Genomic DNA, 21,058 nt, shown 5'->3' with positions numbered 1-21,058 from the left:
ATCACGCCATAAGCATGAATATCTTACCAGAGCCGGGAGAAAGAGGGTTTGCTTGGATTGCAAGAAAACGCCGATTTGAACAGTCAATTCCTGTTTGAAACAAGATTTCTAAATTTAGTAGATAAAAAATAAATCTAGTTTATTTTTTTTTGTGCACCCTAACCAGGCTGCGTTGCAGGCCAGCATTTATCTTCTCAACAGAATATTGCACCGGCTTTTTCTCGAGGCACGCGAGGAACTCCGTGAGCGACCCGCCCACGCCGAAGTATATGTCCTTCGCCGCCACGAGTGCCAAAGAGCCCGCGCGCTGCACTGTCTCCGACACCATCTGTGCCACCACTGGCAAGTGCTCTGGAGAGTAGATGGTTTCTGAGGAAACCATCAGCATGGGGGACTGCGCCAGTGCGTCTATTTGGGTCATCATCTGGCGGCCCCAGGATCCACTGATAAGCGATATGGCGACGTGCTGTTCCCGCAGCGCATTATTGAACCTGGCTACCAGCTCGGGGGTGACGTCGATTTCGCCGTCCCGGACGTTTCCTTCCACGTCTGGCCGCTGCTGAAGCCGCTCCAGTTCGTCCTTGGAAAGAGCTGTGAGACACCACGTCAAAAATAGGTTCGGAACAGTCACCAGCCGCAGAACCTCGTAATTAAAGTCTGTAAGAATGAGATTGACGTGAGTTTGCTTGTGCTGTAGCAGGCTCTGGAAAACGAGCAAACTCGGCAAACTGGTCCCGCACCCTAGCTCCAGGAACGTTTTGTAGCCAGAAAGGTCGACCTCTTGCAGTCTGTGCATCAGGTCGTAGCAGCACTCCCAGGACTTGAGTCCTCCCTCGTAAACCCCGTTCCGGACGTCTTCGGCGGTCGAGCCTATCAGAAACTGCAGCTCGTCTGATTCTGCATCTTCGCTCATCAGCTGGTGGCGCACATCGAAAAACTCACGACGAACCAGCGAGCCTGGGAAGTCAATATGCTCGTACGAGATCCGCGTGCCGGTCATCAGCTCCAGAAAATGGCTGATATCGTGCACCCGCGGAGCGACAGTTTCTTCAGCCACGTCAAACGCGTCTTTCGCGGCGGCCGTATCTCGCTCGTCGTCCTCGAATCCGAACTTGAATCCCATATGAAATTGCTTTTATTTTTTAATTTTTTTAGTCTCTTCACGAATGTCTGAGTATGCCGCTTATTTGGAAGACTTCGACCCGCTAAAATATGCCAATGAGCTTGTGGTGTCGACGAATAGCGTGGAGGACTCAAACCTCGACCTCACGACGTCCATCAAACGGCTCCAGTTCGACCTGAAAGACGTGGAAAAACGGCTCCAGAAAATTGCCAGCGAAAACTACACCACCCTCATTTCAGAGCTCGACACGGCCGAAGAACTGCACAATACCATACAGCAAACCAAGCCGTCGCTGAAACAGGTCAACGGGTCATACGCGCGGCTCGAAACCGAAATTCTACAACCATACAACGAATCCTCCAACTTGCACTCTGCACTGAGGAAAATACACCAGACGTCCAATCTGCTGCGGTCCTCCACATATTTCATATATCTGATCTCCCGCATAGAGGAAATCGACAAGACCGACCAGGAGCTCAACAAAATGCCATTCAAGTCGCTCATCTCGCTGGCCAGACTGCTGAATCAGGTCAAGATTCACCTTGCCGACTCGCCGTTTCTGAAATCGCTAAAGCTTGTGCGGGACTACGAACCGTTTCAGCAGCTCCAGACAGCAAGGGTGATGGACATTTGCAACACGCATCTCAAAAATCTCTCGCTCTCGTACGACGTGCAATCGATGCTCAACCTGATTAACGCGCTCTCGATCATGTCGTCGGAGTCGTTTTACAATCAGCTGCAGCAGCTCCTGAGCCTCAAGATCGCGGCCGCCATCAACCTGATCATCAAGAACCTCAACAACACGAAAAGCCTCGACAGGGTGTTTGCTGAAGTGTCGGCTTCTGGTAAGCTGGTAAATCAGCTGGAGAGAGTGATGAAGTCCAACAAATGGCAGAATGCAAACAACACCCAGGACACGCAAGCAAGTACACTCACGATCTACGAGAAGGTGAACTCTGTGCTGCAGTTTGGTAGCTCGTTGGGGACTCTTTTTTGGAAAGACACAGCCATAGGAGTGGAGCCAAAATTCAAGGAAATCGTGACAAGAGGTGGCCCGATCGCCAGGAACTTGAAACAGCTCAAGGAAGAAATCAGACATCTCATTGAAAAAGCCGTGCTGGACTCGTTTGACGGCGACAGAGGCCCCGAGTGCCTGGAAGTGAGAATGATGCTGAACAGTGTTGCGTCTCTAGATAATGTTAGATAGCTAAATCGATGCCCGCGGGCTGTCTGCTGTTTTTCCTGGCTCGCCTGCCGCCCCGTCTAGTCTTCTTGATCCTGCTCCGTTGCTGTATTTGCAGAAGCCTGTGTCTGAACTCTTTACGCCGTTTGGCGGCCTCAATCCTGCCTAGACGCTGCTTTCTGCTGGGACGAGTCCTTTTCGCTTTTTTCGTTGTCGTTGCGGGTCTCTGTGTATACTCTTGTCTGTCCAAAACAACGAGCTTGTATTTGCTGGGTATAATATTTCTGCTCTGCGAAACGATTTCCTGGCCGTCGACAGCAGCCTGCTGAAACTCGGCCTTCTCCTGCGAAGAGTACTCTGCATAATAGTAGCTCCGCGGCCGCTCGGTGTTTTCCTTCCCCAGCTCGTAAACATACTCCTTTTCCTCCAAACTGACCTGGACATCTGCTGCCCCAGAAAACAGAGGAAACGTCTCTATAGCTTCTGGCTGTGGCCCTGGCACGACATCGGCAACATCAACGATCTCAAACTCGATCCCAGGATCAAAGGCGTACTCGTGGCTAGCGTCGGCGGTAGACTCGCTGTCCCCAAAAACCTCCTTTCGAGATACAATAGACATATCTAAAAACTAAATTTTCCAATAAATAAATAAAATAAATACGTTAGCGGTACGGAGCATCTGCATCGGCAGCGTACTTGTACTCCTGCTCCCACCTGTCACCGTTGGAAAGCAGCTTTTCCTTGTTATACAGCAGCTCCTCTCGCGTCTCTGTGGAGTACTCAATGTTCGGGGTCTCGACAATGGCATCCACGGGACAGCTCTCTTGACAGTAGCCGCAGTAGATGCACTTGGTCATGTCGATGTCATATTTATAAGTTCTTCTGGACCCGTCGGCACGCTCCTCTGCTTCGATCGTGATGGCCTGCGCAGGACAGATGGCCTCGCACAGCTTGCACGCAATGCACCGCTCCTCTCCAGACGGATACCGCCTCAGAGCATGCTCGCCTCTGAACCGCGGCGAGATGGCTCCCTTCTCAAACGGGTAGTATATGGTGTACGGAGCGCGGAAGTACATCTCCAGCACGACGTACATGCCCCTGAACATCTCCGCCAGCAGGTACCACCTGGTTGCTTTGGAAAGCGCTCCCTCCTTGGACTCCTCCCAGGTTCGAGGACGGGGCAGCCGGAAGCCCGAGGGCCACGACGACTGCGAGGAGCCGGCCGTGGCCGACAGTGCCGGCTTGAGCACTCTGCGGGACCAGTGTAGCGATCGAACCTGTCTCAAGCCGATGCGAATCATAACGAGAAAGAAATAATTTGGTGTACTCCACCTTTTGTGGCACCCCAAGAGGTTACCCGGCCCGGACCACCGTTTTGGGGAAATTGGTAAAAGCCATTTTATTTTTCATATTCTGTGTAAAGCAAGCGCGTTTCCCAACTTCTGTTTGCCCAATTTACTTTATACTCAACCGGAGATGTTCAGATTGCAAGCCAGAACTTTCTCTAGCACCGCTAGAACCCAGCTCGCCAAAATCAGCCTCATTGGCACTATTGGGTCCGACGTCACCAAGGCCACCACGTCCACCGGCAAGGAGTACGTCAGGTACTCGCTGGCGGTCGACTCGAGATCCAAAAACAACGACACCACCTCGTGGTTCAACATTGCCTGTTTCAATGAGAACCAGGCTAACTTTATGAGCGAACGTCTCGGCAAGGGAGCCAGAGTGTACGTCGAAGCCGACGTGTCCAACAGCCTCGTTGAGAGAGAGGACGGCTCCAAATACATCTCCTGGGTTCTCTTCCAGAACAGCCTCGAGGTCGTCAGATTCCCAAAGAGAGAGGAGCCCCCCGAGTCTGAATAAGCCCTAGCTTTTTTTTTCAACCTGCTTTGTAAGGTAGTCTTAGCTCAATCGAAATAGTAATTATATATCCGTGTATTCCAGCCCCATCCGGCGCAGATCGCGGCGTATGTCCTCGTCCAGCAGGTCCAACTCCGCCTGCCGCAGCTCGCGCCGGATGTCCTCGTCGTGCGGCGTCGTCAGCTGCGACGAAGGCGTGCTGACGTAATCGTCGTAGAGACTGCGGCCGCCGGACTTGACGTCGTCCAGTTCCCAGCTCGAGACCGGCGAGTCCTGCACGTACTCCTTGTACGAGCCGGAGTCTGTGCTGTACTGCGTTTTGGCCGTGGTGTTTCTCGAGACGTAGTTCTGTTTCTTGACGACTTTTCTGGACTCCCGCCACGCACGCCACCTCTGCACCAGCCGACTGCCACCAGGCACCGACTCCAGCCAGTCAACGTACATGTACACGGCGTCCTCACCGAGTCCAAACAGCGCAAAGCCGACCATCGACATCGCAATCTGAATCCACCGTTCTGCGTCGTCGAACGAGTTATACGGCAGCCGCAGAATCGTGTCCCAGTACAGCTTCCTGCTGATGTCTGGCTTGAACTGCGGCTGCCAGCCGTTCATATTGAGCACGAGCGACAGGATCTTGAGCGGAAACATGGCGCCGATCACGAGCGAGCAGAAAATCAGCATCTTGCTAAACCTGCGCAGCGAGTAGCCCGAGTTGGTGCACTGCAAGATGTTTCTGGTGTTCTTTCTCTTGGCGAAAAACACAGCCAGGGTCACCAGCGCGGTGACAAAGCAGAGCACCGCCCACAGCAGCAGCCAGAAGTAGTATAGCAGCATTGAAATGCCGTACTTCAGGAACACCAGCCGGCACCCTGTGCACTGCGTGATGGCGTATCTGAAGTAGAGCGCAAAGTACACAAACACGGCGATCAGAAGCGGGAACCCGACCACGCTGAACAGCTCAATAGCCGTCTTGGTGCGCTTGCTGTTAAACCAGTACTCGGTCCACCGGTTAGCTAGCAAGATCATCATCAGATTGAGCAAAATGCAGAAAATGGAGCCGGTGATGCCAAACTGCGCCATGAGCTGCACACGGACAGTCAGGTCGCACCAGCCTCTGCCGTCCCACGCATCCGCGTAGTCGTCGCCGCCCCATATCGCCGCCGCAACAATGTACTCCAGCATCATAATCTCGAGGTAGATAAACAGGGCACTCGCAGGGATGTTGCGAGAGCGGATGTGCCACAGCATCGGCGGCACGTTCAGTGCAAAGCACAACGTGTGAATGCTGATCAAAAACGCTTTGAAATCAACCATCCTGTATGTATTCTGCCGTCCCCATCTCGCTCGCTTTATATAATTTCCCGTTAGCTACCGTTGTCTGATAATTCACCTTTGCAACCCCAAAACGGAAATCACGGCTGTGCACTATCTGAGACACCCGTCAGCGACTTCTCCCCTTTTAACGCTTGTGTGTCAGGGCAAGCGCAACCACCATTGCTAAACACCCCTGTATAAACAGGCCAGTCAGGGCACGGCCCGCCCACCGGGACATGCACTCTTGCACGCGGCAGTGCGCAGCCCAGCGCGCCTCGACGTCGGCACCGGCAACAGAACCGTCCACAGGGTCCGCAAATGGGTCAGACACCACGCTCTTGTCATCGTACCCGCTCTCGTCGTCGCTGGACCGCGACATGCGTACAGAACCGCCAAGAGTGCACTCGTCGTAAAGCCAGCAGTACATCCTTGCACCAACAATGGCGAAGAGCACCGGGGGCAGCAGCAGGCCAACAACAAACAGCTGGCGGTCAGTGTCGTGCGGAGAGTGTACTTACTTTCGCGATGTGTCTCATACACGCGTTTTGGAGCGCGCAGACGTGGCAAGTGCAGAACTGGTCCTCACAGCCGTCGCTTTGCAGTTCCTCGACTTTTCCTAATTCGGTGGGTCTCATGATAGCGCAGCGGAGCGCGTCCAGCAGGCTTTATACCAGACAGGTCCGTGTGGAGTTGGTTTTAGTCGTAATCGCTGTATCAAAAATATTACTCTTTTCGGAAAGTCAATGGAGCAGGCCTCACTGTCCAAAGAGATGTTCGGAGTAGTGTTTGACAAATGCCAAAGGATGGTCTGCGTCGTGGGCACCCATTCTGCCAATTCCCGGCGAAAAACACGTGATAGGCAGCACCAGCACGTCCGACACGAGTTTCGGCACGTCCAGCTTGGTGAAATCCTTCCAGGTGACTTTGGAGAAAATTCCACTGAGAACGTAGTCGTTAAAATATTTGAAAATGACGTCTGTCCAGACGCCTGCGCCAGTCCACTCCATGATCGACAAGTCGCTGGCGGCGTCAAAGTCCAGCTTTCCTTCCTTGGCCCGTTTGAGTGTCTCTTCTGTGACCGTAGCAATCATCTCACGCAAGATGGGATGCCCCGGTTTGGCCTGGATCACCCAGTTGGCGAATTGCAGTCTCCTAGCGAAAAACTTGCGCCAGTCGGGCGTGTCTGGGTCTGACTGGATCCCGATGATCATCCCGATCTCCGAGGGGTCCACGTTTTCCGGTATCCAGTTAGGAACTGGCTGCAACGGCTGCGTGTCAACGTCAGCATAAACTCCTCCCTTTGCGAAGAGCACCAAATACCTGAAAAAATCCATCTTAAGCACAATGTGGGGGAGCAGCTCGTACGCCTTCACCACCTCCGGCATGTGCATGTATAAGTAGTGGACAAGCGCGTTCGAAGTGTCGTCATTGAATAGCTCGTGCACAAAGCCCGGGTTCTTCAACGCCCACTGCTCCTCTCCTTCTTTGTACTTGGGCCCGAAATTGGGGTCGTTCAGACCGTACTTCCACGACTGCCAGATATAAGCAGGGAACTTCCTGTTCTGGTCATAGGGGAACATGTATGCCAAACGCTCGCGCAGAGTCGCCTCCGGGTCCGGTCTGCGTAGCTCGCTCAGCTGTTTCTCTAGTCTCTGCCTGTCCTGTTCCAGCTTCTTCAGACGAACGTCCTGCTCGTTCAGCAGCTTCTCGGTCAGCTCGTTTAGCTTGCGGGCAATCTCGAGCTCTTCTGAGTTCGATTTCCCCGCAAGACCGAGTCCTGGCCCGCGCCGGCCTCGGCCACTGCCCTGTTGATCCTGTTGCGATGAGTCTGACATGGGCACTCCGGGGCTCAGCACCTGGTGCAGGTCTGGCGTCGAATCCGACGCTAGCCGGATCAGCACCACGACGATCGCCACAATGCTCACAGACAGAAGCAGGGTCCGCTTGAGTGTGTTTATTTTCATCGCCACGTAGAGGATTTGGATAATAAATCTTTTCAGTACTTACGTAATTAATAGAGAGCGTAGCAGAAAGTGACGAGAGCGAGCTGATCGAAATGGGGCAGTTGCTTAAGCAGTTTTGACTTATGCCTGGCTGTCTCCGGGCCCAGTTTAGGCCGCCGCATCTAGAATGCAGTCTGTTTCGTGCCAGGACCGAAAATACAGAGCCGACAGCACAGGCAGCAGGCCCCGTCCACCACGCGTAGCAGCATCCTCGCGTGTGGTGCATCCGTGGCGCCAGAAGGCCTATCTCCCAGTTTCCTTTGCGAGCCTCGGCTGCTTTTGGCTTTTTCCCGCTACCTTTGGCTTTAGTTACATGCTATCAGCACTTAGCACAGCCAATTAGCGATAAATTTTTCATAAATGATTAAACCCTCTTGTTTGACAGGTGTGCGCTTTTCCTGTCTTGGGCGCCAAGCTGCGGGGCTTGCATCACAGAGGACGCTTGGACTGCTCCTGCGGAACATACTGACCAAACCAGAGCTCCACCGGACGACGTTACGACCATTTACCTCTTGTACGCCAAGAGCCAGCATTGCATCACTAATGACGACTCCGCGCGCGCAGACCGCCATGAAACTGAACACGAACATGCTACGACGCACATACACTAACATGAGCCCGCGCGAGCGATTTCTGGCGGCGGGCAAAAACAGGCTCGACCGCCTCGTTCTGCGGGCGAAATGGATTCTTCTGCGGCAAAACCGGCCTTTCAACATGGACGAGATCAGCGCTTTTCTGTCGTGGATCGTGATGGGCAATTTTCTGTGGGTCTTTATAGGAACAACCACATTCTGTGGCCTGCTGATCTACGTTGGAAATACGTTCGCAGACGGCAAGATCAACAAGAAGTTCTTGCAGAAACTCATTACCTTTGACAATAAACTCAATGTGGACATCAGCAGAGACGATTTCAAGGCCTCCTGGGAGGACGGAGCCATAAAGTTGCAGAACCTCGTTGTTGGGTTCGGCCCCAACGAACATCTGCACTACAACCTGAAGATTGACACGGTGACCGTGACACTGTCGCTCGGGAAATGGCTCGACGGCAAGGGACTCATCAAGGACGTGGATTTGACCGGAGTGGTCGGCTCGGCACACATGGACGAGCATTACCAGGAGGTCATGGACGAGTCATTTTCTGCAAAGTACGAGTTCGAGCACTTCCAGATAAATAATCTCAAGCTGGTGGTGAGGCGCGCAGATTGTCCTCCGCTGGAGGTGGAGATATTTAACTGCAAGCTCCCACGATTGCGGCGCAACTGGATCACCTACGACTTCATCAACGCGGATGCGTTTTCGGGATCGATCAACGGGTCGTTGATCACGCTGCACAAACGCCAGAACCAGTTCGCAGAGTTCTCTGCTCTGGACCATACTGAGGACACAAACCCGTGGAAGAAAATCACCCGGCTGCGCATCGACCAGCTGGACCTCGCGCGGGTGACAGGCCCGGTGTCGAAGCTGAACTGGCTCCGTTCGGGCTCGGTCGAGCTGACGGTCGACATCATGCTGCCTACAGAAGAGGACTCGGACAGTCTCAAGGAGCTGCTCCTGCAGGGGAATGAGGCCCCAGAGGAAAATAAATACGTGGTCATGGACTTCAAGGTGAACTTCCACGACCTGCATGCTAGGGTGCCTGCAAAGATGCCCTGCTCGTCGTTGACCAATGCCCCGTACATTTCAGAAGCAGATTTACGCAGCCTGATCACGTTTATCAATGACAAACGTTTTGGGCTAGCCATGCGCACGGCTGAAAGGTGGGACATCGACGAGAACCCTTTTGACGGGTCAAATCTTGCTGCAGAGCCAGACGAGGGCAAGGCGGTGGAGCCACGTGTTCCGCCAATAAAATTCCGTCTGGTGCACAACCTGGCCAATTTCGAGCTCGTGGACATGGTTGCTTGCTTGGGGCTGCACACTGACCCGCCGCGGGACCTGAGTGGGGCCCAAAAGCAGAGCTTCGAGAACACCAACAAGCTCATTGACGCGGCCGTTACCGAGATGCTCGGGCTGCTGCTGCTGTACAAGGAGGAGCTGCAACAACGGCTGATCGAGGCTTACTCAAAACGGACCAGTTTTGAGATATTCTTCAACAATTTCATCCTGGGCAACCTGATTCTGGTGGGTCTGGGCAGTTTTGTGATTTAGAGGCGAAAACGAGCATGTTGCTGGAAGCCCACATATTATGTATATAATTACGCAACATGAGCCGCGCTCAAATCTTTGGCACGTTTTTTAGATCTCGGACACCTTAATTTACGCACCGATGCGGCAGTATACGGCATAATAAAATTAATTTTTGCTAGCATGCAGTAGGATTCTTATAAATATACGCGGGACTCTTTTTGGCTCTATATAAAGGCGACGAGCGTGCCAAAGTTTAGGACAGCGCGTGCTTGAGTGAGAATAAGCTTTACCGTTATCTTGGGGCGGTTCAAAATCACATCGAACGAAACGGAGTTTTACAAAGCAGCAAAAAATGTTGAACCTGTGGAAAGACCCGTACCAGGACTTGGAAGCACAGGGCATGTGCAAGCTCAGACAGAGCCAGTATGTGAGTCGGGTGCGCGCACACATATTCTCGCTGCTGCTGGCGTTGGCCATGTCCGTGGTTGCTCTCCATTTCTACATCAAGACAGTTCGCCTCAGTCACGAGTTCGAGGACCGAATTGGCCCGCGGCTCGTCAACATAGACACTCTCACACACGATGTCATTGTCAAACCGATCCATTCGCACAACGACGAGTGGAGAAGACATCCGTTGGTGGACGCTCTGAGAGCGGGTGCCAATTCCGTAGAAGCCGACTGTTTCTACTTCCCAGACGACCCGGATACCATATATGTGGGCCACAACTCCGTGTTTCTCAAGAAGGAGCTAAACATCGACTCGCTATATTTGGATCACCTGTACGATATTTTGGAGAAGGCCAATGTCAAAAACGACACTTCTCGCAGAAATGGCATTTTCTACACGGCGCCGGAAACTACCACATACTTCTACATTGATATCAAGAACAACGGGGAACAGCTTTTGCAGGCGCTGGAAAAGAAACTGGAGCGCTTCCTCGCCAAGGGATACCTCACCTCGTACAGCGCAGAAGAGGACGAATTCCACGAAGGGCCTCTCACCGTCATTATCACCGGAGACTTCCCTTACGACTACATTAGCTCGCAAAAGCTCATTTACACATTCATTGATGCGCCGCTGAAAGATCTTGTGGACCCAGAAAAGGCCAGCCTCTATCCGGCCAGCAAAATCTCGATATTTTCTTCCGCTTCGCTGTCTGAGCTGACAGGCTCCCACAAGGCATTGAGTCTGTTTGACGGGCTGTCAGCTAAACAGCTTGCCGACCTTGAGAAATATATCTCTGCTGCTCACAAGGTCGGGCTCAAGACGCGGATCTGGGACACCCCAAGGTTCACGAAGTCGATCAAACACACCGTTTGGAAGCAGCTTATCGCGTTGGGATCCGACTACCTAAACACCGACGAGCTTAAGGAAGCCAACAGCATATGACCAGCTTCGAGGAGCGCAACTGAGGGCAAGGTGAACGGAATAGCTGAGCAAGTAAATATAATATTCGTTAATAAAAAAAAGTTAGATCGATTTGATTTATTAGAAAAATAAAGGTGACGAAATAATTAATTGCATCGATTTCTTGCCGCCATGGTACGTATCGCAATAATTCGGCTTTCCTAACACCCAGTCATTAAATCCACACACAGGACTGCCAAAAGGCTGGAAGATCAAAATCTCCAAAACGCACAACCAGGAGTACTACTACAACCCCTCAACGTCCGAGTCGATCTGGACCCCTCCAGAAGGAACGGACAAAGACGCATTGGACTTGTATCTGTCGAAAAACCTGCACAAGCCGAAAAAGGTGGCGGCCAGACACATTCTTGTAAAACACAGAGACTCCAGAAGACCGTCCTCGTGGAAAGAACAGAACATCACGCGCACGAGGGAGGAGGCGGTCGAGCTGATCAAGGGCTACAAGGCGCAGATCGAGTCCGGCGAGGCGTCCTTCGAGGAGATCGCATCTGAACACAGCGACTGCAGCTCGCACTCGAAGAACGGCGACCTGGGCTATTTCGGGCCTGGAGAGATGCAGCCCAGTTTCGAGAAGGCGGCGTTCGGCCTGCAGGTCGGCGAGCTGAGCGACGTCGTCGAGTCAGACAGCGGCGTCCATCTCATCGAGAGAACAGGATGAGAAGGGAGTGCTTATGTAATCACCATCGTCCCGTCACCGTGTCGAAAACGTTGGGCCCGAAAACTTGTCGCCGAGATGTTGAAGTCCCTTCATAGAAGCCTGTGCCCAAATATATGGAGTTTTTTAACTCGTCCTAAATATCAGGCAATGCCGTTCCGACACGCGGATGTGCACGTAAAAATATATAAAGTGGCAAATCCATACGGGGTCAAAAATTTACACTACTGCTCGCACGGAACCATGAGTCCCCCACAGAGAAAGGTTTTGCCTGCCAATGTCAAGCCAGTTCACTACGATCTGGGTCTGAAGCCGGATCTGACCACTTTCAAGTGTGACGGAGAGGTCACCATCGCCCTGGACGTGAAGGAAACAAGCGACTTCATTGAGCTTCACACACTGGAGCTCGAGCTTTCTGAGGTGCAATTGAGCACCAAGGAAGGACAGCTGGCTCCTAGGGAGACGTCCTACTCTAAGGACGAGCAGTCGACGACGTTCAAGTTTGGCGACAACGTTCTCAAATCGGGCGAATCCGTCCAGTTGTACATCAAGTTCGTTGGTGAATTGAACGACAAATTGAGCGGGTTTTACAGGTCCTCGTACACGGAGAACGGCGAGACCAAGTACCTGGCCACGACGCAGATGGAGGCCACCGACTGCAGACGGGCGTTCCCATGTTTCGACGAGCCTAATCTGAAGGCCACCTTTTCCATCTCCATTGTGGCAGACAAGCAGTACACCTGTTTGTCGAACATGGACGTGAAGGAGGAGAAGCCTGTTTCGGAGACGCAGAAAAAGGTCATTTTCAACAAGACTCCGCCTATGTCCACCTATTTGGTTGCGTTTATTGTCGGAGACCTGAAGTACGTCGAGTCCGAGTACAAATTCAGAGATATTCCTGTCAGAGTGTACACGACGCCAGGCTACGAAAAAGAGGGCCAGTACTCTGCAGAGCTCGCCGCTAAGGCTCTCGAATACTACGAGAAGGTCTTCGACATCCCATATCCTCTGCCGAAGATGGACATGGTCGGTATTCACGACTTCTCCGCGGGTGCTATGGAAAACTGGGGTCTGGTCACGTACAGAATGGTGGATCTGCTGGTGAACGAGACCAAGACCAATCTGGCCACCAAGCTGCGCGTTTCCGAGGTGGTTGCCCATGAGTTGGCACATCAATGGTTCGGAAACATCTGTACGATGGACTTCTGGGACTCTCTGTGGTTGAACGAGAGTTTTGCTACCTACATGTCGTGGAAGTGCTGCGACCACTTCGAGAAGGATTGGAAGATCTGGGAGAACTTTGTTGGCGACTCGTTGCAGATGGCCCTTTCGCTGGACGCTCTGAGATCGTCGCACCCGATCGAGGTTCCTGTTGCGCATGCCGACGAAATTAACCAGATTTTCGACGCCATCTCGTACGAAAAGGGATCTGCTGTTCTCAGAATGCTTGCCAACTACCTCGGCGAGGAGACTTTCATCAAGGGCGTCTCTCACTACGTGAAAAAACACATGTACGCCAACGCCGTGACCGAGGACCTGTGGGCCTCGCTGTCTGAGGTCTCTGGCAAGGACGTCCAGTCCACGATGAACGTCTGGACCAAGAAAGTTGGCTATCCGCTGGTGCAGGTGTCCGAGGACAACGGCAAGGTGACGATCAGACAGCACAGATACCTCACCACCGGCGACGTCAAGCCAGAGGACGACGAGACCGTGTACCCGATCTTTTTAAGCATCAGGACGGACGACGGTGTTAAGGAGTTTGTGTTTGACAAGAAGGAGCAGGAGCTGGATCTCAAGAGCTCTGACTTCTTCAAGCTCAACAGCGACACCACCGGTGTGTTCAGAGTCAATTACGAGCCGGAAAGATGGCACACTCTAGGTGCTGCCGCCGACAAGCTTTCTGTCGAGGACAGGATCGGTCTTGTTGCGGACGCTGGTGCGCTTTCGGTCTCTGGCTACTCCAAGACCACCAACCTGCTTTCTCTCACGTCGCTCTTCAAGAACGAGCCATCGTTCTTTGTGTGGTCCGAGATGATCGCCAGAATCAGCGCTGTCAAGCGTGCCTGGCTCTTTGAAGACGAGAGCATCAAGGAGGGCCTCAAGGCCCTGGTCAGAAGCCTCGTGAGCGACAAATGCCACAAGGCCGGCTGGAAATTCGAATCGTCCGAGCCGTTCCTTGAGCAGAGACTCAAGGCGCTGCTTTTCAGCGCCGCTGCCGCCAACGGCGACCAGAAGGTTATCGACGCTGCCAAGAGTTTGTTCGCAGGCTACATTGGCAACGAGAAGTCAGAAATAGACCCTAACCTCAGAGGAACCGTGTTTAGCGTTGCCGCAACTCACGGCTCCAAAAAGGAGTTCGAGGCGCTCGTCAACTTGTACAAGGAGACACCGCTCGCGGACGAAAAACAGGAGGTGCTGGCCACTCTCGGCAAGTTTGAGGACAAAGAGCTGCTTACCAAGGTCACCGACATGCTTTTGGACGGAACTATCAGGACCCAGGACGTGATCAGACCAATGGCGGGCATGGCTACTCACAAAGCCGGTGTCGAGCACCTGTGGGACTTTGTGACCAGCAGATGGGACGAGATTGTCAAGGCCATCCCTGCCTCACTGACCTTGCTGGCTTACGTGGTGGACTGTGCCACGCGCGGATTCACCACCATGGAGCAATACCGCATGGTGGAGGAGTTCTTCAAAGACAAGGACACCAAGGCGTTCGACCAGAAGCTTGCCCAGGCTCTGGAGTCTATCGAGTCCAGAGCTAAATGGGTCAGCAGAGACTCCAAGGACGTGGCCGACTGGCTCAAGGCTAACGGTTACTCGTCCTAGCGTGTGATTACATCATCAATTACATACACAAAAGTATAGTAGCACAGCGAAAACCCTGCCCCGGCGGATCCCTTGTTGCCCCCCCCTGAATATCCCTAAATTCTTTGTTTATCTGTAGACGCAGTTAATTGAATATGGAAAGGGAGACGTCCAAGTGCAACGCCGCATCGTCCACGCCGAACATCAAGGGATCTGATTGGCTGATTCTGAGACCGGCGAGTGCCCCGAAGCAGCAGACGACGAGCGAATTGATCACCCCGATGTCAGCCAGAGAGCACGTTGCTTCTAAGATCCCCGTTATCACGCCCAAAGCCAAGAAGGTGGTTTCGAGAGCGTCGAACGAATGGGCCGGGCACGGAATCAGGTTCGATGAGTATGTTAACGACATATCGCTGACCCCGGTTAACGTCTTTGGCAGAGCCGCTACTGCTGGGTCTGCCACTACGGCGGCCACCGTGGGGACAAAGTTAAATTCCAACGAGCTGAGAGAGGACGACTCTGTTTCATGTATCACCAACTCGTCAACGTCGACCCCGTGCAACCCCAAGAAACGCAAACTAGAGACGGAACCGCTGCCATTCTTTTCGTACAAGAGACCAGATGGACTACAAGAGAGCTCGATGTGCAAAAAGATGCGAGACCCAGACATGGCAGCATGGATCAATGAGTCGCTAGAAACGATCCAGGATTACGAGAAAATTGTGGAGAAGGTGATCAGTCTGAGAAACAAGTTCAACAAACTGTTCTCGCCAGAATCAGAGCTTTGATTTGCTATAGTTGTTTATTCTGTGAGATACACAATATTAAACAGGAAGTGTTTTGCTTACTTTCTGTATCTTCTGAGACCTCTGTTGGCAGAGACAGCGATCACGGAGGCTGGGACCTTGAAGCCAAGGGATTTGATCATTTCGTCGGTGTCGGCATCAATGTGGAGTTGGCCCTTGTTCTTCTTCAAGTCCAAGGCTGACACTTCTGGGACGTACTGGTCCTTTCTTTCTCTCTCTTCTTCTTGCAATTTGAACGAGATACCTCTGACTGGGCCCTTTTGAATTCTCTTCATCAGGTGGGTGGTGTAGCCAGCGATCTTGTTTCTCAGTCTCTTGGACTGGATCTCGGCGATTTCACTGGTCAGTCTCTTGTTGACCTCAAAGTCCAAGGTCAATTTTGGATAGTACTTCTCGATGAGAACCTTGGAGGCTCTCTTGACGGTCTTGGTTCTAACTCTACCCTGAAGATGTTAGTCTTGGGGATGCCACTCGCTAAGTCAGCTAGCTCCTACTTACCATTTTGTGATGTTAGTTTTCAATCCTGGTAAAGAAATTTTTCACAGCACTGAACCAAAAATGCGGTTTTGGCCCGCTGTTACATCACGTGACACGGTTCCAATTTTTTCTGCCCGTAACTTTATTGCTCATTATAATTCACGTACGAGGTACCACCCGCATTACGTACGTCGGAGGCGAAAATATAAATAGTGACAAAAATCCCTCTTTCCAATGGCCAAGTTCCACTGCGATGTCTGTTCGTCGGACTGCACGCGCCGCGTGCGTATACGGTGCGCAGTTTGTGCAGACTACGACCTCTGTGTGCCGTGTTTTGCCAAGGGCGAAAGTTCTGGTAAGCACAAGCCGTACCACGACTATCAGGTGATCGAACAACATCAATATCCGATTTTCGACGAGGATTGGGGAGCCGACGAGGAGCTGCTGCTGATAGAAGGCTGCCAGACTCTTGGATTGGGTAATTGGCAGGATATCAGCGACTTCATCGGAGGTCGGTCTAAGGAGGAAGTTGGAAAACATTACGAGGAATATTACCTAAACTCTCCGTGCTATCCCATTCCTGATCTGAACAAAACCTTTGAGCATGTTTCCACATCGTCGTTCTTGCGCAAACGCAAACAGCGACTCGACTCACGCAAGAACATGCCTCTGCCCCCACCGAAGAAGGTGCTGACTTCAAAGCCATTGTGCTCGGACATTCAGAAGTATATGCCTGGTAGACTGGAGTTTGAGGAGGAAGCCGACGACGAGGCAGAGAAGGTTGTACAGGACATGGTGTTCGAGGGAGACGAGACAAAGGAGGATATCGAACTCAAGTTGACGATACTGGATATCTACAACTCGAAGCTGACGATGCGAGCCGAGCGCAAACGGCTCATGCTGAAAAACAACCTACTGGATTACCGAAACAACATAGCTATCGACAAAAAACGGACGAAGGAGGAGCGCGAACTGTACAACAAACTGAAGGCCTTTGCGCGGATTATGACCCCAGAGGATTTCAAGGAGTTCACCGACGACATGTTGAGCGAAGTGCGTATCCGCAACCGGATCCAGCAGCTGCAGGAATGGCGTCGCAACGGTGTGATGTCTTTTGAGGGCGGCGCCAAATATGAGAAGGACAAGATTAGCCGGCTATCTTCCCTGAATCTTGGCATTGGTGCTGCACCTATCACTTCTGGCAGAGAGCGGCACACGTTGAACTCTGTTAGGTCAACATCGAGACACCAGACTCCGTCATTTGACGGCAACTCGAAGAAGCGCGGGAACCAGCCGCTGGACATTTCGCAGGCCCTCGACTATGACCTGCTGTCTGACGAAGAGAAGGTCTTATGTTCTAACCTTCGCATACTACCGAAGCCATATTTGGCAATTAAGGAGACTTTCTTCCGCGAGCTGCTACGCACGGGAGGCGTCTTAAAGCGCAAGATTGCCAAGGAGCTAATCAAGATAGACCCTGCAAAGACGATGAAAATATACGACTTTTTTGTGCAGCAGAAATGGTGCAATGCTACATAATGTATTATACTGTACTATAGGAAAAATAATTGTGCGAATATTTTTTGAATATTTTTTTAAAAAAATTTGAGACAACTTAGCGTTTTTCACCATGTCCAAGTCTCGCTACTTTTTGGAACAGAGCGTTCCTGAGCTGAAGGATCTGGAGCGCAAGAAGCTTTTTACGAGAAAAGAGATCACGATGATCATGAGAAGACGTACTGATTTCGAACAGAGGATCGCGGGCCGAGGATCTAAACCTATGGATTTTCTTGCGTATGCCCAGTACGAGAAGACTTTGGAGAAGCTGAGACGCAAACGCTACAATAGAATGAAGCCAGTGATTGACACCAAGCCGTCTGTGTCGGACTGGGCGTCCACCCGGCGTATTTTCTTCATTTTCGAGCGCGGAGTCAACAAGTTCCCTAAAAGCATGGATCTGTGGTCGTCGTACCTGAAGTTTGCCCGCAAAAACGGCTCTGTCAAGGTGGTGTACTCGATTTACTCAAAATTGCTGCAATTACAGCCCAAGAATATTAACGTCTGGTTCTCAGCTGCCAGCTACGAATTTGAACAGAACAGAAACGTCAAGTCCGCCAGAAACCTGTTCAAGAGATGCGTGAGGTTCAATCCAGAGAGCAGCGAGGTGTGGCAGGAATTTATCAAGCTGGAACTGACGTACCTGTCCAAATTGCTGCTTAGAAGAAAATTGCTCAAGATCATTACCGAACAGCAGCAGATTCAGGACTTGAAAGAAAACGAGGCAGGCAATTTCGACGGAGACGACATGATCAGCCTAGTTCCAGACACAGAAATCAACGACGAGTTGAATAAACTGCCCGAGATGAACATCGACGTGCTTGGAACCGCAGAGACCAACCCAGTGCTCAAGGGGGACTTGGTGCTGGCCATCTTCGACGTTGCCGTGCACGCGATCCAGAAAAACGTCCAGCTGTCCGAAGACAAGTTTGCCAAGGTGTGGGACTTCTGCAGCAGGGTGCTCGCCCTGATCGACAACTACGACATCCTCGACAGACTGTACTTGGCGAACCACGTTGTCGAGTGGCTTGCACATGACCACGGTCACGTGCCGAAGGTGTTGCTGCTGCGGCTGACGCTGCCGCTGCGCTACGTCGAGCTGGGCGACGCCGAGTTTGTGAGCACGCTGCAGAGCTCGGTCAAGACGTACCAGTCGTGGGCTACGCGGGCGAAGGTGGAGCAGGCCGTCAAGGACGAGGTCAAACATCTATACACCGACTTCATCACGCAGCAGTACCTGAGCAAGGCTGACGGCGAGGTGAAGCAGATTCTGACGCAGCTGGTGAAGAAGCTAAAGTAGTCAATCCACCTTATTCAGGTCGCTGAGCTGGATCTTTTTCGAGATCCGTTTGTATCCGAGGGCCAGGGCCACGACGGCCCCAACGACGAGCGAGCCGGCGCAGTACGTGGCGATGAGCAGCGGGCTGTGGTGCTTCGGGAACCGGAGAAACGTCATTCCGGAATCTTCTGTGACCTCAATCCCATTGGCTAGCCACTGGACGTCGAATTTGAGCGGCACCGAGTCGCCGATGATGACCTTTGTCGTGTTGAGCGAGCTGGACCAGGCCGTTCCTGAGACTATTTGGTTGTCTCTTGTCATGAAGAGCACGTTGACGTTCGGGTCCAGATCGAAGTGGGACTCCTCCACCACGCCGCGGAACTGGAACACAATCGGCACGCTGACGCCAGACTTCGGCTTGATGTCCACCTTGCACGAGAACGGAGCGTCGTTATGTAGATATAATTGGAACAGGTGGTATATCTCGTCCTCGAACTTGACGGTGCACTCGATCTGCTCGTTGAGGCCGTATTTCAGCGCCAGCGGCTGGGCGGTCTCCTGGCACTTGAGAAAGTCCGCGTAGACGACGTTGCCCTGCGGGTCAAACTTGTGCTCTCCATTGTCGATTTGGCGGGCATTGCACTGCAGCGGGACGGCGTCGCTGGGCGCGTACACGGGCAGCCTGGAGATGTCGTCTTCTGGGTCCGGGAAGGGGCGGATTTTGCCTGCCAGCGCGGAGCCTGCGAGCAGCAGAAGGGCAAACAACATAGACAGATAAATGTGAGGTAAGTGTTAGCAACAAAAAAAAAAAAACCGAAATAAAAAGTCAGACCCGTGCAATCGGGATCTGGATTTCGCAAGCTCAAGGTGCTGATATAGTACAAATACGTAAAGCAGAGACACTCACTTGGCCATAGTCATCATTTCGAGCTCGCTCGGATTGGTGATGTGTCTGAGACACTTCTTCTTGGCCTTCTGAGACCGCCAGTGCGCGGTGAGGCCGTCCTTGCGCTTGAAACTCTTGCCGCAACCCCATTCCTCGCCGTTCTTGAGCACTCCGCCGCACACAAAGCCGCCGTCGTTCTTGTGCTGGTTAGTCTCGTGGCGTCTGCGATCGCTGTGGCGCGCAAAGAACTGCTTGCACTTGTCGCACTGGAACGGCTTGCGGTGCTCGTGGGTGGACTGGATGTGCGAGTTGAGGTTCATTTTCCGCGAAAACGTCTTGCCACAGCCCGAAAACGGGCACGCAAAGGTCCGGGGCTGTTTTCTCGAGCCCTGGGCGCCGTGCTTGTCGGGCGGCGACGGAAGCCCGCCGTTCGACGAGTCCACCAGGCCCTGCTTGGTGCCGACTATGCGCAGCGCGATGTCGGCCGCCTTTCTCGACCAGTCGATCGAGTTCTCGTCCTCCTTCTCAGCCTTGCCGCCCGGAATCGACTGGTACGGCACAGAGTTCGCAAGCGTGAACAGCGGGTTGTCCTGCTGCGCGGCCTGGCCCGAGCTGCCGGACTCGGACGCGCCCTGCTGCGACGACGGGTGCTGGGCGAAGGGGAACAGGTTGGCGATGTATTTGGAGTCTGCGCCAGCCATCTCTATCGGTGGCAGCTTTTTATGGTCCTCGCGCAAATGCGACGTCGACGAGGGATAGTACAGCGGCTGCGACTGGTGCTGGCCTATAAGAGACCCGGGGTTTTTTTGTAAACTTGGTAATTGAGGCTGTGTTGTTGTGCCTGCCGGGGCGTCCTGCGAATATTGCAATAAATCCGGCTGGCCCTCCGCCTTGAGCGCCGGGTCTGTGGTGAGATTCTGGTCGTCGTTCATTGCCAGATCTGTGCGATACTAGGAGGCCGTTCTTGCGATTAAAAACAAGGCTGGAAAAAACAAGGCTCAACACATTTTTGGGCGGAGGCGTATTAGGTAAGCGGCCGAGACGAAAAGTCCCAGCACGGCGACGGAAGCCACGTAGCCCAGCGTCGGCCAGAGGTCTGCAGGGAGCGCGTGCACCTCGCTCACGTGCAGCTCGAGACGGATGTCCCCCAGGTACCGACGCGTCTGCTCCTCGTCTGTGCTGTAGTAGTCTGGAGCCACGGTTATGAGCACGGCGTCGTCGATCTGGCGGAGGTCGATGTTGACGGGCGCCGTTGCCGACCAGCACAGCCTGGCGAAGTGCGGCGCCGGGCGGAGGTTGTTGGTGTGCAGCCGCAGCTGGACCTGCTGGCCGTTCTCCGCCGGCGCCACGTGAGTCACCGGGGCGAGCGACACGGAGAGCACGTTCAGGCCGAGCTGGAGCGGCCGCGAGCCGTCGGGAGCTGTGGCGTGAGGCGCCTCGCCGCGCACGGGCAGAAACGGCAGCGTTTCTGTGTTTGCGAGCGCCAGCGACCACCAGGCAAGACAGAGCACGAGCTGGATATATTTCATATTCGATAACGAGACACACCTG

The 21,058-nt window shown here is 53.0% G+C and overlaps 17 protein-coding genes across 17 annotated transcripts; 9 read left to right on the top strand and 8 right to left on the bottom strand.

Moving 5' to 3' along the window:
• Nucleotides 1-139: 139 nt before the first annotated feature.
• Nucleotides 140-1,123, bottom strand: KL911_003298 (uncharacterized protein; the record flags this gene model as incomplete). Its single annotated transcript, XM_043198462.1, has 1 exon — nt 140-1,123. The coding sequence occupies one exon, from the start codon at nt 1,121-1,123 to the stop codon at nt 140-142; it is 984 nt and encodes a 327-aa protein (XP_043054249.1).
• Nucleotides 1,124-1,166: 43 nt separating this feature from the next.
• KL911_003297 (uncharacterized protein) lies at nt 1,167-2,330 on the top strand (the record flags this gene model as incomplete). The annotated part of the gene is made up of 1 exon (XM_043198461.1): nt 1,167-2,330. The coding sequence occupies one exon, from the start codon at nt 1,167-1,169 to the stop codon at nt 2,328-2,330; it is 1,164 nt and encodes a 387-aa protein (XP_043054248.1).
• A 56-nt stretch (nt 2,331-2,386) lies between these two features.
• On the bottom strand, nt 2,387-2,925 carry KL911_003296 (uncharacterized protein; the record flags this gene model as incomplete). Its single annotated transcript, XM_043198460.1, has 2 exons — nt 2,387-2,412; nt 2,496-2,925. 2 exons carry the CDS (start codon nt 2,923-2,925, stop codon nt 2,387-2,389), a joined length of 456 nt encoding a protein of 151 aa, XP_043054247.1.
• A 43-nt stretch (nt 2,926-2,968) lies between these two features.
• Nucleotides 2,969-3,607, bottom strand: KL911_003295 (uncharacterized protein; the record flags this gene model as incomplete). Its single annotated transcript, XM_043198459.1, has 1 exon — nt 2,969-3,607. The coding sequence occupies one exon, from the start codon at nt 3,605-3,607 to the stop codon at nt 2,969-2,971; it is 639 nt and encodes a 212-aa protein (XP_043054246.1).
• Nucleotides 3,608-3,782: 175 nt separating this feature from the next.
• KL911_003294 (uncharacterized protein) lies at nt 3,783-4,169 on the top strand (the record flags this gene model as incomplete). Its single annotated transcript, XM_043198458.1, has 1 exon — nt 3,783-4,169. The coding sequence occupies one exon, from the start codon at nt 3,783-3,785 to the stop codon at nt 4,167-4,169; it is 387 nt and encodes a 128-aa protein (XP_043054245.1).
• Nucleotides 4,170-4,229: 60 nt separating this feature from the next.
• Nucleotides 4,230-5,907, bottom strand: KL911_003293 (uncharacterized protein; the record flags this gene model as incomplete). Its single annotated transcript, XM_043198457.1, has 2 exons — nt 4,230-5,280; nt 5,711-5,907. The coding sequence occupies 2 exons, from the start codon at nt 5,905-5,907 to the stop codon at nt 4,230-4,232; spliced, it is 1,248 nt and encodes a 415-aa protein (XP_043054244.1).
• A 328-nt stretch (nt 5,908-6,235) lies between these two features.
• Nucleotides 6,236-8,016, bottom strand: KL911_003292 (uncharacterized protein; the record flags this gene model as incomplete). The annotated part of the gene is made up of 2 exons (XM_043198456.1): nt 6,236-7,365; nt 7,950-8,016. The coding sequence occupies 2 exons, from the start codon at nt 8,014-8,016 to the stop codon at nt 6,236-6,238; spliced, it is 1,197 nt and encodes a 398-aa protein (XP_043054243.1).
• Nucleotides 8,017-8,197: 181 nt separating this feature from the next.
• Nucleotides 8,198-9,631, top strand: KL911_003291 (uncharacterized protein; the record flags this gene model as incomplete). The annotated part of the gene is made up of 1 exon (XM_043198455.1): nt 8,198-9,631. One exon carries the CDS (start codon nt 8,198-8,200, stop codon nt 9,629-9,631), a length of 1,434 nt encoding a protein of 477 aa, XP_043054242.1.
• A 331-nt stretch (nt 9,632-9,962) lies between these two features.
• Nucleotides 9,963-11,000, top strand: KL911_003290 (uncharacterized protein; the record flags this gene model as incomplete). The annotated part of the gene is made up of 1 exon (XM_043198454.1): nt 9,963-11,000. One exon carries the CDS (start codon nt 9,963-9,965, stop codon nt 10,998-11,000), a length of 1,038 nt encoding a protein of 345 aa, XP_043054241.1.
• A 150-nt stretch (nt 11,001-11,150) lies between these two features.
• Nucleotides 11,151-11,697, top strand: KL911_003289 (uncharacterized protein; the record flags this gene model as incomplete). The annotated part of the gene is made up of 2 exons (XM_043198452.1): nt 11,151-11,157; nt 11,222-11,697. 2 exons carry the CDS (start codon nt 11,151-11,153, stop codon nt 11,695-11,697), a joined length of 483 nt encoding a protein of 160 aa, XP_043054240.1.
• A 240-nt stretch (nt 11,698-11,937) lies between these two features.
• On the top strand, nt 11,938-14,523 carry KL911_003288 (uncharacterized protein; the record flags this gene model as incomplete). The annotated part of the gene is made up of 1 exon (XM_043198451.1): nt 11,938-14,523. One exon carries the CDS (start codon nt 11,938-11,940, stop codon nt 14,521-14,523), a length of 2,586 nt encoding a protein of 861 aa, XP_043054239.1.
• A 134-nt stretch (nt 14,524-14,657) lies between these two features.
• On the top strand, nt 14,658-15,290 carry KL911_003287 (uncharacterized protein; the record flags this gene model as incomplete). The annotated part of the gene is made up of 1 exon (XM_043198450.1): nt 14,658-15,290. One exon carries the CDS (start codon nt 14,658-14,660, stop codon nt 15,288-15,290), a length of 633 nt encoding a protein of 210 aa, XP_043054238.1.
• Nucleotides 15,291-15,346: 56 nt separating this feature from the next.
• On the bottom strand, nt 15,347-15,938 carry KL911_003286 (uncharacterized protein; the record flags this gene model as incomplete). Its single annotated transcript, XM_043198449.1, has 2 exons — nt 15,347-15,751; nt 15,900-15,938. 2 exons carry the CDS (start codon nt 15,936-15,938, stop codon nt 15,347-15,349), a joined length of 444 nt encoding a protein of 147 aa, XP_043054237.1.
• Nucleotides 15,939-16,019: 81 nt separating this feature from the next.
• KL911_003285 (uncharacterized protein) lies at nt 16,020-17,324 on the top strand (the record flags this gene model as incomplete). The annotated part of the gene is made up of 1 exon (XM_043198448.1): nt 16,020-17,324. One exon carries the CDS (start codon nt 16,020-16,022, stop codon nt 17,322-17,324), a length of 1,305 nt encoding a protein of 434 aa, XP_043054236.1.
• A 91-nt stretch (nt 17,325-17,415) lies between these two features.
• KL911_003284 (uncharacterized protein) lies at nt 17,416-18,642 on the top strand (the record flags this gene model as incomplete). The annotated part of the gene is made up of 1 exon (XM_043198447.1): nt 17,416-18,642. The coding sequence occupies one exon, from the start codon at nt 17,416-17,418 to the stop codon at nt 18,640-18,642; it is 1,227 nt and encodes a 408-aa protein (XP_043054235.1).
• Nucleotides 18,643-18,817: 175 nt separating this feature from the next.
• On the bottom strand, nt 18,818-19,389 carry KL911_003283 (uncharacterized protein; the record flags this gene model as incomplete). Its single annotated transcript, XM_043198446.1, has 2 exons — nt 18,818-19,021; nt 19,123-19,389. 2 exons carry the CDS (start codon nt 19,387-19,389, stop codon nt 18,818-18,820), a joined length of 471 nt encoding a protein of 156 aa, XP_043054234.1.
• A 135-nt stretch (nt 19,390-19,524) lies between these two features.
• On the bottom strand, nt 19,525-21,036 carry KL911_003282 (uncharacterized protein; the record flags this gene model as incomplete). Its single annotated transcript, XM_043198445.1, has 2 exons — nt 19,525-20,391; nt 20,572-21,036. The coding sequence occupies 2 exons, from the start codon at nt 21,034-21,036 to the stop codon at nt 19,525-19,527; spliced, it is 1,332 nt and encodes a 443-aa protein (XP_043054233.1).
• Nucleotides 21,037-21,058: the final 22 nt, after the last annotated feature.

Source organism: Ogataea haglerorum (assembly GCF_019207285.1).
Source record: "Ogataea haglerorum isolate 81-453-3 chromosome Unknown 81-453-3_NODE_8_length_489951_cov_95.815404, whole genome shotgun sequence".
NCBI classification, from domain to species: domain Eukaryota; kingdom Fungi; phylum Ascomycota; class Pichiomycetes; order Pichiales; family Pichiaceae; genus Ogataea; species Ogataea haglerorum.
The sequence above is the reverse complement of the archived record's forward strand: the minus strand, read 5'-3'. Positions and strand labels throughout refer to the sequence as shown.